General features: G+C 43.2%; 1 protein-coding gene and 2 long non-coding RNA genes across 3 annotated transcripts; 2 read left to right on the top strand and 1 right to left on the bottom strand.

The window, feature by feature from the left end:
* Window positions 1–951: 951 nt before the first annotated feature.
* On the top strand, window positions 952–7,284 carry LOC136791315 (uncharacterized). Its single transcript, XR_010833035.1, has 2 exons — window positions 952–1,616; window positions 4,241–7,284. It is a non-coding gene; the product is annotated as an uncharacterized lncRNA (long non-coding RNA).
* On the bottom strand, window positions 1,677–16,608 carry NRBF2 (nuclear receptor binding factor 2). The gene is made up of 4 exons (XM_048069495.2): window positions 16,451–16,608; window positions 5,556–5,640; window positions 3,928–3,968; window positions 1,677–3,215 (listed from the first exon to the last, which is right to left on the bottom strand). Exons 1-4 carry the CDS (start codon window positions 16,502–16,504, stop codon window positions 2,499–2,501), a joined length of 897 nt encoding a protein of 298 aa, XP_047925452.1. The 5' UTR covers window positions 16,505–16,608; the 3' UTR covers window positions 1,677–2,498.
* LOC125183427 (uncharacterized) lies at window positions 7,693–15,740 on the top strand. The gene is made up of 3 exons (XR_007165413.2): window positions 7,693–9,137; window positions 13,276–13,371; window positions 15,644–15,740. It is a non-coding gene; the product is annotated as an uncharacterized lncRNA (long non-coding RNA).

The following is a 16,608-nucleotide window of genomic DNA, read 5'->3' on the forward strand; positions in this document are numbered from 1 at the left end:
CTGCTGCGTGGAAGGGAGGGAGGAAGAGGCTGGCAGTGCTAGGGAGGGCTCTTTCATCACCACGAGCACGTGAGCTGTTCGCTAGGCCATGGTCTGACTCCTGAGTGGTATCACCTGCTCCACCTCTAGGATGGGCTGTGCACTGTACAAGAAATAGCTTTCCCCATGGCTCATGTAATGCTAGCAGTACTTTAAACCGCAGTGTAGGAGCTCCTATCCTATTAAAGAGAACATTATGTTCATTCTTGTTTCTGCACCACTGATGGGAGTAGTGTTAAACCATGCTGCCTTAAGTTTGTTTTCAGCAGCATTCATGCGTTAGTGGGCAGACTGCAAGAACAGAGTAAACAAATGTTTGAATTGCAAGAGAGAAAATTTTCAACGGCACTTTCAAAGTGGCAGCATAAAGTTTGCCTCTACTTGGTGATATTCCTATGGAGAAGTAGCTTCCTTCTTCAGATCTGGTGTTTTGTTTATGCAGCGATGTGAAAGGACAAACAGCTGTGGCTAAAAGAACCAGAGGTGGCACCTGCTATTCCCCTGCCCCCTGCTTAGACTCCTGATTCTTAGAGGTAGGTAGCCAGGCTTAAAATTGCTTCCTTTTCTCCTACGGCTACTGTTTGCAGAGACAGCTGCCAGTCTGTCTGTAGCTAACAGCCCTGGCAGTGACATGAGATAGGTGCTTAAATAATTTGATTTCCTTCCCGTGAGCACACGCCATTTTCTTTGCGTTACTTACAAGAATAGAAACACTGTGCTCTCCTGACTTACTACCTGTAACAGCCAGCCAGGCAGATGACAGCGGAGAACGTAACTCGCACTTTACTGAGAGCAGCGGGCTGGGGCTGACCTGGAACAGGTTACCTCACCACAGCTGTACCGTGGGACCACGTGCTAAACTGCTCCAACAGGAAAAAAAACCTCCCCCCCCCCCCCCCCCCCCCAAAAAAGACTAGTTTCCTGCTACAATTCAGCACAAGGGACCTCCTCTAATGAACTCATCTTACCTTTGCTTCCATAGCTTTTTCTAGCCTGCAGTCCCTACTTCCCTTCAAGCAAGCACAGGAGACAGACCAGGCATACAGAGGCATGGGGAGAATTTGCACAGCAGTGAGGTGTCCTTGCTGTACTTCCAGGCTATTCTGGAAAAAAAAAAGTACCCTTAGAAAGAGCAAGCTTACCTTGTAACACTCAAGAATAACTTGGAATGGGGTAGCTTGCAACACTCAACACCTTCCATTAATCAGTAACAGCTAGAACTAACGCCTGCCCCCAGGACACGCCGCCACCCTCACGCCCTGCGGCAGGAAAGCCTGGGTTCGGGTGACGCTGCTCCGGGGCTGGGCACTGCCGGAGCCCTGCTGGAAGGAGCTGAGCAGCAGCGCCTGGCGCAGAAACCAACAGCCCACATGGGTGTGCACAGCTCTCGCAGCACGATTCCTTCAGCCCAGGGGAGCCTGTCTCTGGGCAAATGCACGGTGCTGCCTCCTCTGACACTTCACCTCTCTCTAGGTATTTAAGCAAGCTATTAGCAAAGTCACTTTATGTACACGCAAGGCCCTCTGAATTTATCCTAGCTTTCCAGTATCTGCTGACGGCTGAACACAGAACTTCAGGTGAGTGTTGTGTGCTAACACCATTAGATCTAAATTTGTTTGTACAGATTTAACACGCACTTAGTGTCAAAACACCTTGGATTTTATTTTCATATCCTTTTTGAATCAGGTTAAGCTGTAAACAATTTCTTGTTCAATCAAATACTGCCAGCTAGAATTACTTCCATTCATGCATCACTGAAAACAAAAAGGGTATTTTTCCTTAAGTATAGATTTTTTTAAAACAATGTCACTTTATACAGAAACCAATAGCTAGATTTGATGCACCCTGATTAGTTATGTAAACAGATAACCAAAAAAAAAACTCATCAACAGAACTAATAAGTTGGTTCCTTCATAGAATGGAAATTTAAATCTCTCCTGATTTGAGGTTAACTTAGTCAGGAGTATAGAGTGTGGCACATAAATCCATCTAGGAGGTGTAAAAATTGCACTGTATCTGAATTAACAAAGTTATGCATAATGAAATGCACAGTTTAAATTCATGCTAGAAAGCATTTTTCAATATGAAGTGGCAGCCAACTGGCAACCATAACAGTTAAGTTCTGCACCATCATTTATGGCATTATAGATAACTATTACATATAGTATACTTTAAACCCCTGAAGGATTGTGTTACATAAAACATTCTCCAGGCAGTCATTTGGTTTGAAACATTGGGAGAAAGACTAAAGAGCTTGCCATCTTATACCGATTATGGTACCTTTAAGTTTTATGAAGTAGATCAGATATGATGTGTATTTCACAGTAACAAAGTTGCTTAATGCCTTTTCTCCAACAGTAGGATTGTGTTAGATGTTTCTGCCCTCAGGTTATCATTGTCCTGGTGGTTTTCCCTTTTCTTAGTTTAGGTAACTACATTGAGCACTTATTTCCTGGTTTTTAACTATTCATCAGTCCTTTCAGTATATCTTCAGAGAGTTCCAGCAGAGGGAGTTCAGGGGATGGGATGTCCAGGGGGGGAAGGTTGGGTATTGGAATGTCCTTTGCCTTCCCCGCAGTTGTTGCAAACTTTTGCCAAGTTGCAGCTGAAGAAGTAGTTTCCGAGTGTTGCTGCAGGCTCCACAACTCTGACTTCTCTACAAAGTCAGCATCTACATCCAACTCCTTCTCTACTGGAGATTTTTGGAGTCTAGCTCTTTCTGCTTTTAACTGCTTATTCTCTCTCCTTAATCTCTCGTTTTCAGCTGCAAGAAATTCTACATGCCGTTTCAAATCTGCAATTTTGGTTGCCTGCTCTTCTATTATTGTTTTGTCGTCTTTAGGAGCTTTACTGCCAATACACGCTTCCACTGGCTCATTTTTTTTCTGAAGCAGAAATAATAGTGTATCCGGGTCTCTGTCAAAGACACCCTGAATATCATGTAGATGTTTCTCTGTGGAAGGGCTGTATTTCTGAGTAACAGGAACCAAGACATTCTGATCATCAGATTCTTCAGCAGGTGGCTTAAAAGAAGTCTGAAGGTGTGCAGCTGCTTCTTTGTCAGCGTTCTGCTGGGCTTTCAGCTTTTCCTCTCTCTTTGCCCTTTTCCACCTCTCCTGGATGAGCAGTAACTGTTTCATGTGACTATCCCTTTGTAATTCCAGTGATAGCTGAGCCTGAGTAAAAACAAGATTAAACAATTTCATTGGTGATCCTTAATCCACCTGAATATTCATGCAAGTAAAGTTACATGCCTGTAAATATTTACATAAACAGCATCATAGCATGCCCCAGGGAGAGGAGGAGCCTTTGTTATTCAGACAGTAAATCCAACCAGAAGTGCTCTCTGCTTGTGCAATGCAAGAGATTCAGATATATCACCCACATTTAATACAACTGCTGGTATTGTTCAGGAGTTAACATTTAGTCTTTTTTGGGTGTGTAAATCACTAGCCAGACAGTGATAATACCCCTGAGCAGACGCACGAGAAGTTTTACTGATCTGTAACCAACACCAAGAAAGAACAGGTTCATTTGGCACACTGTACATGAAATACTCAGCTCCTGTGTCTCAGCAAAATGGCCTAAGTGCTTCAGAGCAAAAGTTACCCATGAAACTAGTTTTATCACCTACTTGAAGGCACCTTACAGGCTAGAAACCATTGCCAGGGAACCCCTGGATGGGTTAGTAGCTCTCCTATCCCTGCTCCACATAAACTTGCAAAAACTCTCAAGGAAGACTAGCATCTCTGCACTTCCAAACCTCCTAGTGTAGTTGCTGTGGATCTCAGAAAACAATATGGAGTACTAGAGGGATACGATCAGTGAGGGCACGATATAACACAGATACACAACAGAGTTCTGGTGTCCACTGCACTTGGGTCTCACCTGCTCTGACTGGGTCAGCTTCATAGCTTCTGTAAGGTATGCTGCAAAAGAGAAAATTGATAAATGTGTTAGGCAAGGTTATAAGACATGAATGTTTCCTTAAAAGTTAAGAAAAGGCTTCAGGCTGTTCATATTCTGAATTCCCACATAAAAGAAGTAGTCAAAATGCAAAGTATTTACCAAACTACAGAGGCTGGAAACACCTGCTGTTTCTCAAAAATCAGAAAAAAATTTACTGTAAGATCATGTAGTCTATGCTACACCCTTGCCATGGCATCCTGTTGGCTGAGATTGCTAACAATTTGTTTTTCAGAGAAGGACAGGAGCTTAGTATCATGGCAGCCATTTCCAGAAAGTCGCAGAACAACAACTTTTCCCACGAAGGGAAGAAACACAGACAAGGACTGGACTCTTAACATACATGCATTTTAAAACAAAATGTGGTAAGTAAAATCCTCTCTCTCGTGATGCACCTGTGTTATTAAGTCATGCTTTAATTATGTTCTTGATTAGGAGGTACAGTCTGTAGTTCCCCATTTCTTTCGTTAACTTCCCCTTCAGACCAAAAAATGTGCTGGCTTAGAGGCAGAGCAGCACTTCGGACTTTGACCGTATCTTACTAGTGCTGAAAATGACAAGACATAAGAAATTCTTAACCAAATTCGGGTTGTAAGATAATGACACAGAATCATCAACTGAAGAAAAACAAGAAACATTCAATACCTTATTTGGTTTTGCTTTGGTATAGGAAGTGAAGGAAACCAAAAAGAAAAGTCTGCATATCAGGATATGTGCTATCCCTCATTGCTCTTCCTACTCATAAATACCAATTTTCAGTTTCTCATTCTATGGGGTTTTCTAGTATTTATGAATGGAAAGCAAGAATGCCTGGTATCTAGGCTACGATCTTCAGAGTAGCCACTTATTTTTTCTACACACAAGCCCTGTCACTGGAAAAGTCCTACTTATTGCACCAGTTAAGATTTCCTCTTTCTTCTTCTGCCAAGCAGTTGCCACACTGTCAGCCAGCTGAGGGACTCCACCACAAATAATTAAGCATGACTAGTTAAATGAACAGGTAGCTGCACAAAGTCTCACTTCGGAGACGCTGTCAGTCACCGCATCAAGGCCTGTGATGTGCTCTGCTGTCCTGCTCAACTTCTAGGGAAGCCGAGCTCATTACTTGCTATTAGCTGTCTTGACTTACATATTAGGAAGGGGAAGTAAATAAACTTTTGTCATAAAAAGTTTGCGTATTTTCTTTATCAATAGAAAGCACATTACTTCAGCCATGAAAGAAGTGAAGGAAAAAGGAAGTGTAAAGCAAAACCAGCTTACAGTAGGTCCCCAACTGCACTTTGTACACGACACAAGGTGTTGGCTTCGACTTGAATCAAGAACTGCCTTAGCAGTGATAACCACCCCCAGAAAAATCAACTTTGGAAATGTCTGACTTCAGCTGGTCATATTTGAGAAAATGTTTCTAAAAAGATCGTTGATCTGGACTGAAAAACAAATTCACAAGCAAAGAATAAAAATAATATTTTGCAAGTAACGAGATGCTCCCATGAAACATGCAAATCTGGAAACTGATTTTAAAAACTGGAATGTGAGAAATATCTACTCACCAGCAGCTTTTTTGTGACAAGAAATTGCTTCTTCATATTTCCCTGCTGCCAACAAGCGGTCTGCTTTTCTGCTCTGCTGGTGAGCCTTAAAATTAAAAAGAGTGTTACATCAATGAGGGTTAACCAACAAATAGTTAGATCTGTTTTTGAAGTAATTGGTATATCTAAGTCTTATACTGATTCCAGTTCTCAGGCCTTTACGCTCAGATCTCCCAGTCCCTTCTGAAATGTATTATTTGGTTTCTTTTTTTAATACTGCCTTACAAGGGTCTGTACTGTACAGGTAGGAACTGGAGTTTGTTAATGCAGCAAAGACAGTGTGTACACAATAAAAGCCTTTTGAAGCTCTCCTCCAAAAGTATATCCTCTCCTTCATAGGCAACCGTTCACTGTAGCTGTGTAAAAAGACCAAGAGGCCACAGAAACTACAAAAAGCTGAAAGTGTTTAGGACCAATTTAGGCAGCAGAATGCAAGATGTTTGAACTACAGAGCTGGAAAATGAAATGTTACAGCTTATCCCTGGTTTGCCATTTTCTGATGTCCCATCCCCAGCAAGCTTTGCTTCTCAGTTGAAGAAAGTACAAAAGACCTTGGTTGTTTGCAGCTTACATCAATTAATGGAATCAGTACAGCCATAGCTGAAGGTATCGAAGTCACGTCCTTGCTGTACAACAGTTAAGTCTATACCGGCATTTGTAAGCTACTAATGCAAACCACTAGGGTAGACTAGTGTTGCTGAAAGCAAGCAATTGGTGCAAGTATTTGCATATGCTTAGTGAGAAAGAATATTGCATAATGAGCACTGCAGCATTCATGAAAGCACGTCTTTTTGTCGTTACTGTAAGATAGGAACTTTGTGGCTCTTTCTCCAGGAGAAGCTTTGTGATATGAACGGCTACAAGCACTCAGCTGGCACAACCGTCAGTAACGCACGGGATGCACGGCTGCTTCACTCCATGCTGAGTTTGAAGAAAATAGATGTTAAGTACCAGGCACCAGCTCTGTGAAACAACATGAGACAGTTAAGAAACCGAAGTGTTTGTCTGATTCTACATCTTAAAAGACTGTAGTCTCTCAAGACAGCCTTTACCAAATCCATACTGAGGAAACTTGTAGGGGTAACAGAACTGAAGGCCTGCAGTCCGCCTCTCTAATTCCATCTCTGCCCAGTAGAAATTCTCTATTTCCTCTTTTCACCCAAAGGCATAAATCACATCAGGCTTTAGACGTTTGGTGCATGTAAATCACTGACTCCCTTGAAGCACGTTCCAGGAGCAATATAAAAATGACAGCATTCGTCCCTGTCCCAAAAAGTGAGAACAACTGGTTCCTAACAGGAATTACACTTTTCTCTGCTCCTGCAATTTTGGTAGAAACATCAAATGTAAGATAATCCAAACAAGACAGTGACGTGATTCTATCAAGTCTAACATGATACTTGTACTAATAACCATTTTAAAAAAGTTCCAAAATGCAGATCCATTTCTTTGTCACTTTTGTCCTCCAAATTGACTTAACACCCAAATTGTTACAGTAAGTTCAATTTTCTACCAGAATTTTAGCAGCTCTGACACCACAGAAGAGAATGACTTCTGCAGAAAACCCTCTTTTGGGAAACAACTGTTCTTAAGCAATCCCTAGCAGCTATATCACTGCATTTAGACATTCAGCTTTTCTAAAACTGATTTTCTATGCTAATATGGTGAGTATTTAAAAAAACACCAAAAACCTCCTTGATTCTCCACAACAAATACTTCAGTCATACTCCTCTTCCTCATCTTCATTCAATCCTCATAGCACTGCCAGCATTCTTTATTTCCTCTGCCCTGAGGTTAAATAATCTCAGCAGATGAAGTGTTTTTCTATTGGAAAATCATCTATTTTATGGTTGTTTTCTATGGACTCCTACAAATGACATACGCCAGAAAGAGAAGCTTATTTCCCCTGGGTAAGAACAAATGAGTAACAGCTCATATAGAGCCAGCTCCTCGGTTACTCATGGCAGGTCATTCAGTTACAAATTAGCTATGTCATGCACATAAAAACACCTGAGCTAGTTCCTTGCAAAACAATTTTTTCAATAAATTGATATTGGTACAGCTTCTTCTGCAAACTGCACAGGTGGGTCTAAAAGAAAGGGCAAAAGGAAACAGCTAGAGACAAAAGAATGAAGAAAGCAAGTCAAAAAGCCAAGGGACTGGTTCTGTTTGTTAGTTTCCACATACAAAAATGGATTGTTTTCAAAGGTTATTTTCATATGTTTTAAACAATTGGGGAATGGTCATATTCAAATCACTTAAGCACGTGCAGATCATTTGAGGACAGTGAGTTGTTATTTGGTGTGGCAATTAAATTATTTCCATTTTCAGTTAACTCCCAGTGAAGTTCAAGGGAGTCTGAAGAAGCTGGGCTAGACCATGAATAAACAATTTGGAAAAAAAAACCACACAGATCAGAGGTGCTAGCAAAAAGAAAAGAGGATTCTTTGACTGCGAAGTCAAAATACTTTTCTTGCTGTTACATCAAAATATCTAGATGTCAGGACATCTCATCCTGCTGCCTTCCCCCATCTACCAGCCTTCCCCATTAGGAACAGGATCAGAGGAAATCCAGTGATTCAGCGCAGCCTCCTGTGAGAAAGCTAGGTGTTCTCAGCCAGTCACGGGGAAAGAAATTCCTCATTTTGTATGTTTTCCTGCCAGCTTGACAAGGAAAAATTTGTTAGTTATTCCACCTTGCGAATGCTTGTTCCAGTTAGTTGATTGTGCAAGGACCAAAGAATTTCTCCCATTTTCATGGCAGAACATTCAAAAGCAGCAGTCTGAAGAAAGTTGTGGTGCTGTTTCCTAGCAGCAAGTGATGAATCGGCAACAGAAGCACTTGCTTAATATGCCACATATCATGGGTAAGCTTCTACATCTTGTCTAGTCTGCTGGTTTATTCTTAGCACTCAGTTACACTTAGACACAGCATCCAACCATTGTTAGCAAAGCTATTTTGAACTCAGTGGTCTGTATCCCGTTATAAAACTGGCAATGGAAGAATGGGCCCTATATCATACAGTGGGAAAAACGACTCTCGAGTCTCTCCCCAGTCTGATGTCATGCTAAAGGAAGGTGTTTACACCAATGATACTGAAGCTGCTCTGCTGGCCCCTAACAGATTCAACAGGACTGCTTTGATGTTGGTACTGCTGCTGTGATGACTGCAGAAACAGCCGCTGCACAACCGCAGTGGGTTTACGTATCTGATTTCTCCTTCCTCTCCCAGTTGCAGTGTTGGAAATATATGTAGGATGTGGTGTAAGAATAATTATAATTTCTTAACAAGCTATGGATTTGGAGGGGGGAAGCAGTTCAGCAACTACTTCCAGATGTCCCTCCCCATCCAGACGAGCAGGAATTCCCAGTAGGCAAATGGACAGGTGTAACAACTTGACTCTCCTAAGAGGAAACAGGTGTGAATGACAGATGACCAAGCTAAAAAGCTTCCTCGAGTTACTCCAAAGTATTTGCTTCTGAAGGGATCGGTGTGTGCCATACTTAGTCACTTCAAGCCCCCTGGATGAACTGCAGAAGCAGGTAAGGCAGACAGCTTTCCTCGCTTCCCAGCTGTAGCTGAGATGCTGAGGGACGTTTGTAAGTCAGTGCTGATGTTCCAGAGCAGTGCTCCCCTTTGATTCTCCACCCAACTAACCCAAACCACTGCCTAGGTAATCTCTGAGCAACAGAATCAAAAAATAATCAAATCCCACTCTAAAGCAGCAGTATAGGTATTTCTTTGCTTAAAGCTTTCCTTAGCAGCCTTAAAATTAATACTTCTTTCCAATATAAACTAGACAATGATGCACCTGCAGGCCATGTGAAACAAAGTCACAAGGCCCGCTTGCCAGATTTTGTACTACTCTCAAACTTCAAAAAGAAACAAATGCAGTAACTTTGTTTCTAGGGAAGATGAACCACTATGACTTAAAGGATTACCACCATAGGATCCCAGCTTAGGCTGAGGGTGCAGAAGAAGGCTGCCTTTCCCGTGTGATTCCAGTCGATTGCTAGCTCTTACAGAGCTGAGGGTAACAGTGCAAAAGCATGCTCCATCCTGCAGTACTTCTAAAGGGTAGAGGTAGTGCTACTGGCTTTCAAATAGGGAAGTCCACCACCCTCTCCTTAGAGCAGTAATTCGCAACAGTCCCCATGTAGTTGAAACAGTATTGTGTGTGTTTTGTTGTCCTTTGTTCTCAGAAGGGGAACTGTTCTGCACTGGACAAAGTCTTGCATAAACTGTTAACCTTGCAGCCTTCTCCCTTAATTTTAAGGGACTATTTAGCAACTAATATATTATAATACAATTATGAATTGCAGGTTACAGTGGTTTACTTACTATGAAGTTACAAAGGCAGCAAAACCCAGCTACTAAAGTAAAGGGGCGTGAGCAAATTGGACTGCAAAGGAAGTTATCTGCAGTATAACAGTCTGTAAATGTTTCAAGTTGCAACCAAAGTTTGCCACTAATACCATCTATTCTATGCTATGAGCTGTGGATACTAGTCATCTTTGCCAGAAAGGATCAATACCTATGCTCGCTTAATGCTGAAAGCAATAACAAAGGTATTTTTCTGAGAGATGGGGGATCTGTCCAGTGGTTTGTTTCCTTAAGGATACAGGGCTGTCTTCCTAAGAATGTATTTAGGGGAAAGGAAGAATAAGAAAATGCACCTCATCATTGCTTCAGTATTGTACCAGTGTGCTGAGTATCTTCTGTGTGGAACTGCACAGCAGCAGACCACGAAGGGTGGGATGAAGTAGTGCCTCATCGCTTCCTCCACGCACACACAAGTGTCTTTCAAACCCATTTTCACCTGGAACCAGTGAACTTGGAAGTGTTTATCATGGTTCTTCTATTATTATTATTTTTTTTTTTTTAGTAGATGGCTATAGTTTATTCTTGGACCAGTCAGGTCAAGTTTTATACTAGTGTTCTCTCTTTATTCCATTCCACTCCTCAATACACACACACAAACAAGTCAGAAAATGCTTGTATTTCCAGGCAGTTACACTAAAAGCAAGAATAACTTTAAAAATCTTGTCCTATAACTTATGCTAAACAATGGGAATATATTTGCCACTAAACCTAAAGAAAGGGCAACATGTAGCTTTATCAACAGAAGCAAGCCCCCTTAAAAATACTCCTCGTATGCTTTGGAGAAAGACAGAGTTGACTAAAGGAGAAACAAACAATGGCACAACCCATTGTGGCTGCTCAACCAATACCACTAGCCACATGCTAGCTCAATTTTGTATTTTAAAGCCTGTATTTAGCAAGGTTGACAGAACAGTGACTCAACTGTAAATTACAAGTTACTGTGACTATAGAGCAAAATAAGTATGTGAAACTCATGAGAATGTACTCTCAATATTAACAGACTCCTCAGTCACTTTTTATTGAACTGTAAAGATGTTGGAGTTCAACTCTATTGTAAGCAGTAGTATTAGAATTTAAATATATGGGCAGACAAACAACCAACTTATTGTCGTTTCGCCAACCAACGTTAATTCACTGAATAGCCCTAACTGACTCTGCGTGTGTTCCCAACCTATCCCAAATCTAAAATAAAATAGGTTAGTCTGAGTTCCTCACCATGTAAATGCATTTAAGAGATCTGGCACAAAACCAGCTTGCACACAGTGCTCAGGCTAGGTGGAGTCTCCAAACCCCATGCAGGCATAGCTGCAGTTATTTCCCCGATCACCTGCAACTTCAGTAAGCTGTGGTATCCTTTCTCTTAATGCATACTCAGGTCAACCTCATTCTCTTCCATTTGGTCCATTTAATATGATAAAAGCACTATATACTTTAAGTTGGTTTTCAAAGCTGTTTCGCATCCCTACAGCTCCCAGCTGCTTTTTGTAATGCTTTTCCCCTCTAGATAGTGCTGCAGTAGGTATACGCAGGTCTTGGTAACTGGAGGTTATAAGCTAAAGGAGAACGGTCCCACTGCCCTGACAATAAAAGCGATCTGGGTTCCTGTTTGCACACTTACAGCCCTAAACTACATGGTTCAGATGACACGGCAACTGAGCTACCCTCACTAGGGACAACTGAACCAGCACCACAAGTGTTTAATGGTAAAGAGGCCATCTCTGGGCAACAGCTTCCAAGAGGTGGGGCAGAAAGGCTTCAGCCTGCTGCTTCGCCAGGCCTCTGGCAGACTGCTTCATTTTGGCCTTTCAGACTTGTGTTAAGCGCGCTTACTCAGAGCTGAACCGCGTGGCTCAGTGATACACATGTACCCTGCCTGTGATGCCAGTGTGACACAGCAGAAAGGAACTGCTGGTAGCTACCCAAACAGCACGGAGAGCAGGGAGGAAATGATGCTTCCTTCTGTCAGCCACCTGTAGCTTAGTCAGTTATGTTCCTGACTGGGAGCTCCTGCAAGGTGTTAGACCTGCTACGCAGAACAGGCTCGTGTTGTGCTTGAGGAGTAATGACATGAACGCAACGTTGAATGACCTGAATACCACGTTGCTGAGCCAGGCAGGCTAGTAGTGAGCAGGGTGTGCAGCTGAGCATCCCCGGCATCACCTCAGTACCTCCACTCACTTTCCTCAGATGTGCTGCTGCTTCTGTGGTTCACACCTTACATTTCCCTTCACTGAAAAGATACCCACATATGTATCACGTATAAAGGGAAAGCCAAGACAATGCTGCTATTACCATGGTAAAAACAGACTTTGCTAGGCATGTCTATATGAGACTCTTCCACTTTCACTACCTAAAAGCTTGTTTCCTCTAGTCTGAGTTCAGAATTGAGTGTATATGCCTTTCTCTCTTTCATTTTACATTGAAAGAGCAAGCATAGCAGTTTTCAGGTTATGCTTTATTTAAAAAATAAAAATCAACAAAAAACAGGATTCAGTGCATGTTTCTATAGATGAACATGACTTTTTTTTTGTTCCCCCCAGCCAAAACAACAGAGGTACAGAGTGGCATTAAATCTCAAACACATTGGTCCACGTGGTCTCAATTCTTTGGTCTCTGATAAACTTTCAGAGATGCCTTCTTCTCCCCGCCCCCCCCCCCCGCCCATTCCATATGCCATATTCTGCCTGCTATTTTACCCTCATCTGGATGTGGTATTCGCTTCAGTTACAAACCATTTGTTAATGTAGACCATTGACTGGCTTGCACTGGAATAATTGCTACCAATGTCTCACAGCATTAATGTTTAAAAACTTTCATTACATATGAGTCTGGCAGTACATACACTGTTGTATTATTTTCACTCCAGCCACCAGTCTGTGCTTTCTAGTTTTCAGCAAAACAGCTTTTCCAGCTACCCTTATACTTTAAGAAACTTACAGAAAATAGTATTCACCACATCTCAAACTGTATCTTACTATATGCCATACGAAATGCTGTGATCTTGTAGGAGAAATACAAGGTAGATAGATGTGGTATGGCTCCTTAGCACGTGTCCTACAGGAAAGCTGAATACCTACACAGAGGTATTAAAGTCCACGGAGTTACGAGGTTTTGGATGCTGGACTCCATTCAATGAACAAGTTTCCTTTTTAACTTCTTAAGGTTGTTAATATTTGCCTCATGTTTTTACTGTGTTACTTTCAAGCTTCTGGTGGTCACCTGTGTGCTGTTATGATTCTGAAGTATGGAAAATTCTTCAAAGGTGTTTGGCTGACCCCTTTTTCTCCTATACCTAAGGCTAAAATAGTCACTGGGTTTGAAACCGGAATTCTTTGCCTAAACCAGATGGCAGAAGGAATTGCCCCTACAGTAAGTGGCACATAAAAGATGAAGGTAAGAGCTTCTACAGGGCCTCTTCTCTTGTGAGACTTATCTTCATTTTTTTTCTTCTGTAAAAGTTTTTAAATTTGTTAAGGAATGCTGACATGCCTTAGTTTACAGCACTGAAAACAAGTGTTCAGCTGGACTAGATAACCACTATATGATTGCCTGCAGGTGCAGGGACTGCACTTAGCCCATAGCAGTGTGAAGTTCCATGGTGTAACTTGGTGTAATACTGTACTTGCAGGGCTGAGGAACTGGCTTCCTTCTTAGCAAAAGGATCAGGGCTTTAACCCGTTCTTTTGCAGTTAGATGACATTTGTGTGCAAAGCATACAGCACACTGTGGAGGCAGGAGGCGGGCAGGAGAAGGAAGGAAGGAAGAGGGCAAGAAGAAGAGCCCAAATAAATGATCGGGTATCAAAGCTTCCCCAAAACACTTTCCTACGGTGCTAATAACTGGGATCACAACAGACTTGGGAAGAGTTGTCTCAATTTATTCCTAAATGAAGTATCACTGGATACAATGGATACCTTGAGGACAACTCAGTGGAAAATCAAATTGGCAGTTAGTACTGTAGCACAAGCCCTGGAAAGGTTAAGAGAAGGAAAGATGGGGTTAGACTGCATAATTATCTGTTAAGCATGCAACAATGGCAAACCATAAAAATAAGTTAAGTCTATGAACTGAAGTCCAAACTCTAAGAAGACAGGTACATTTCTCACTGAAGTCATTAGACTTGAGGGTCATCTATCAAAACTCAGTTAAATAAAACAAACATTGTTAAGTCATAGACGTTAAAAACAACTCTGGAAAGCAAATCAGTGTTTTTCAAGTGCCACCTACAGAAGGAAATCAGCAAATTATGGAAACAAAAATCTAATTAAACTTAAGAAAAAGAAACATCTTAAGGCTTTAATCAAGGCCAGATACTTTAATCCAAATACGTTAGATTTCTATTCTCTGAATATAGATAATGTAACCAAAGTCAGCAGAATAGATGAGGTATGGCATGCCACCTGTAATTAGGAAAGCTAAGCAAATAGTGAAATACGTAACTGAAAGTCACTAACGTAAGTGATTAAGTGCAGTGGGTGTGCTACATGTTGACAGAAATGGAGACATTAAGACACTGCGAAACTACTAGGGATTTCTTGTCAGTTCAGATCCCTAGAAAAATCGGGACAGTACCCCTGCTTCTAAGTATCTAAGACCAGATGTGAGCTTCAAAGGACAAAGTGAGCAGCATCCAAGAATTATAGCAAGTTCTAATGAAAATTTTTAACTCTAGAAAAAGCCATTTCACTAAAATTAGCAACCACCAATGCACCGAAAGAAGGAAAATATCTTGTACTTAAGACAAGAGTCATTGTTATCAGATAAATAAGCCTAACTGTTAGTGTAGACTAAACCAGTTAATAGCTTAGGATTTTTTTCCTCTCTCCTGTCCAAATGGTTTGGCATCTCTGGAAAAAGTTATGCTCTTCTGATCCACGTGAGCTAGAAGAGATTTTGAGGAGAAGCAAGAGAAGTACATGACATTGAACATTATCAGTAACTAAAATGAATATTCTTACACTGGAGAATTGGCACCTCCCCTGAATGTTGTTACAAATATGAAATTCATCTGCAGAGAGGGATGGTGAATAGAAGAGCTTGGGGAAAAATAAGTTACTTGATACAGCCTGAAGACAGCGAGTTTTTCCACATAAGAAGATCCATGACTGCATTCTGTAGCAGTTTCAGGAAAAGTTTGAGTGTTTCAGGACACTTCTTAAAATGGAGTAGGGACATACGTGCTGACAACTTTGTAGCTTTCTGTATAGGACTATATAAAGCAACCTTTTCCTGTATCATCCGTTATGTCAAAGTGTCTTGATCTTATTTTTAGCCTGGTGCTAGACAGGTGTGGTAATTGCACTCTACTGTTGTGGTCAAAGCATCATCTTTTCGGGCAGAAGCCAAGCTTTAGTCATACTCTTGTCACTCATAATCCCTAGTGCATGGTCTCAGTAAGAAACCCTGCTAATTGGTGATATCTGCACTGCCACAAAGCTGCTGCTTACAGACACTACCTAGTAAATATCAGTTACCATTTTCTCCTTAAAAGCCCATACACCAGACCTACTTCTAAAAGGTTTTCTAAAATGTCTATGAACAGCAGTAGTTTATTCTTCCTGCATCACTGTACTGCAAGTTTGCCTGACTTTGTACGTTTCACATTGCTGTTACAAGAACTATCTCCTTCCTGCTGCTCCTTGTTTCGGGCATTTTTCTGTTACAGAGAGTAAGAAGTCTGAGACAGCATGATACAGACACTGTCATGGCTCCACACCTTCAGTTCAGCTCTGAACAAGACCACCTTCCTGCCATGCTGCTAGTCCTACCTCCACAGGTGGTCTACAATGCCCATTTTCCAAGACTTTCTGAAACTAGGGAGCAACCACAAATACCTGGCTGGCTCCGTCTGGGGCAGTGAAGGGTCTGGCAGGGCTGCTGGCAGGCTGGCGCAAATAGACGTTGATTTAAAAACAGAACTGCTGCAGATCCCCACGGCGAGCACGGCCGTGACTAACCCCCCCGGGCCGGCAGCCGCTCCCGAGGGCGGCACAGCCGTGCTGCTGGGTGCTGCCCGGGGCTGGGGACCAGGGCAGCTGCTGGGGAGCGCTGCGAGCACCGCTGCGCCCGAGGCGCGGCCAGCACACGACCTTGGGTGAGACACGCAAGGCAGCCGGGCACCGACTGACCGCCGGGTGCCGGTCACGGGGCAGCGGCCGGCAGCTCGGGCTGCTCACGGCCCGGTTGTTTTTGGCGAAAGGGTCCCTGAGGGGGTTCCGTTCCGCCGGGGCGCCCCAGGGGCTCAGCCCGGGCAGAGTTATGCTGACTTGAGGACGGCGGGGCGCTTCCCCTCCCCAGAGCGCACCCCGGCAGCCTCTCCAGCGCCTCAGAGCCGCCCGCCGCGGGCCCGCGTCCCCTGCCCGGCCTCCCCCACCCCCGGCCCGCTGCAGCCGGGCCCCGCAGCCAGGCCGGGCCCGGTGCCGTTCCCGGAGCAGGGGCTGCGGGCGGGCCCCGCTCCCCGCCCAGCACTCACCAGGTTGAGGGGCCCCTCCATCACTTCCATGGACGGCGGGGGCTGCGGGCACATGGGCGCGGAGGCGGCCTGATCGCCGCTCCCGGTGCCGCCGGCCCCCACCGCCCGGCCCTGCCCGGCCCGGCCCTGCCCGGCCGCCGGCGCCGCTCCGCCCCCGG

This window comes from Anser cygnoides, chromosome 7 (genome assembly GCF_040182565.1).
Source record: "Anser cygnoides isolate HZ-2024a breed goose chromosome 7, Taihu_goose_T2T_genome, whole genome shotgun sequence".
NCBI lineage: Eukaryota > Metazoa > Chordata > Aves > Anseriformes > Anatidae > Anser > Anser cygnoides.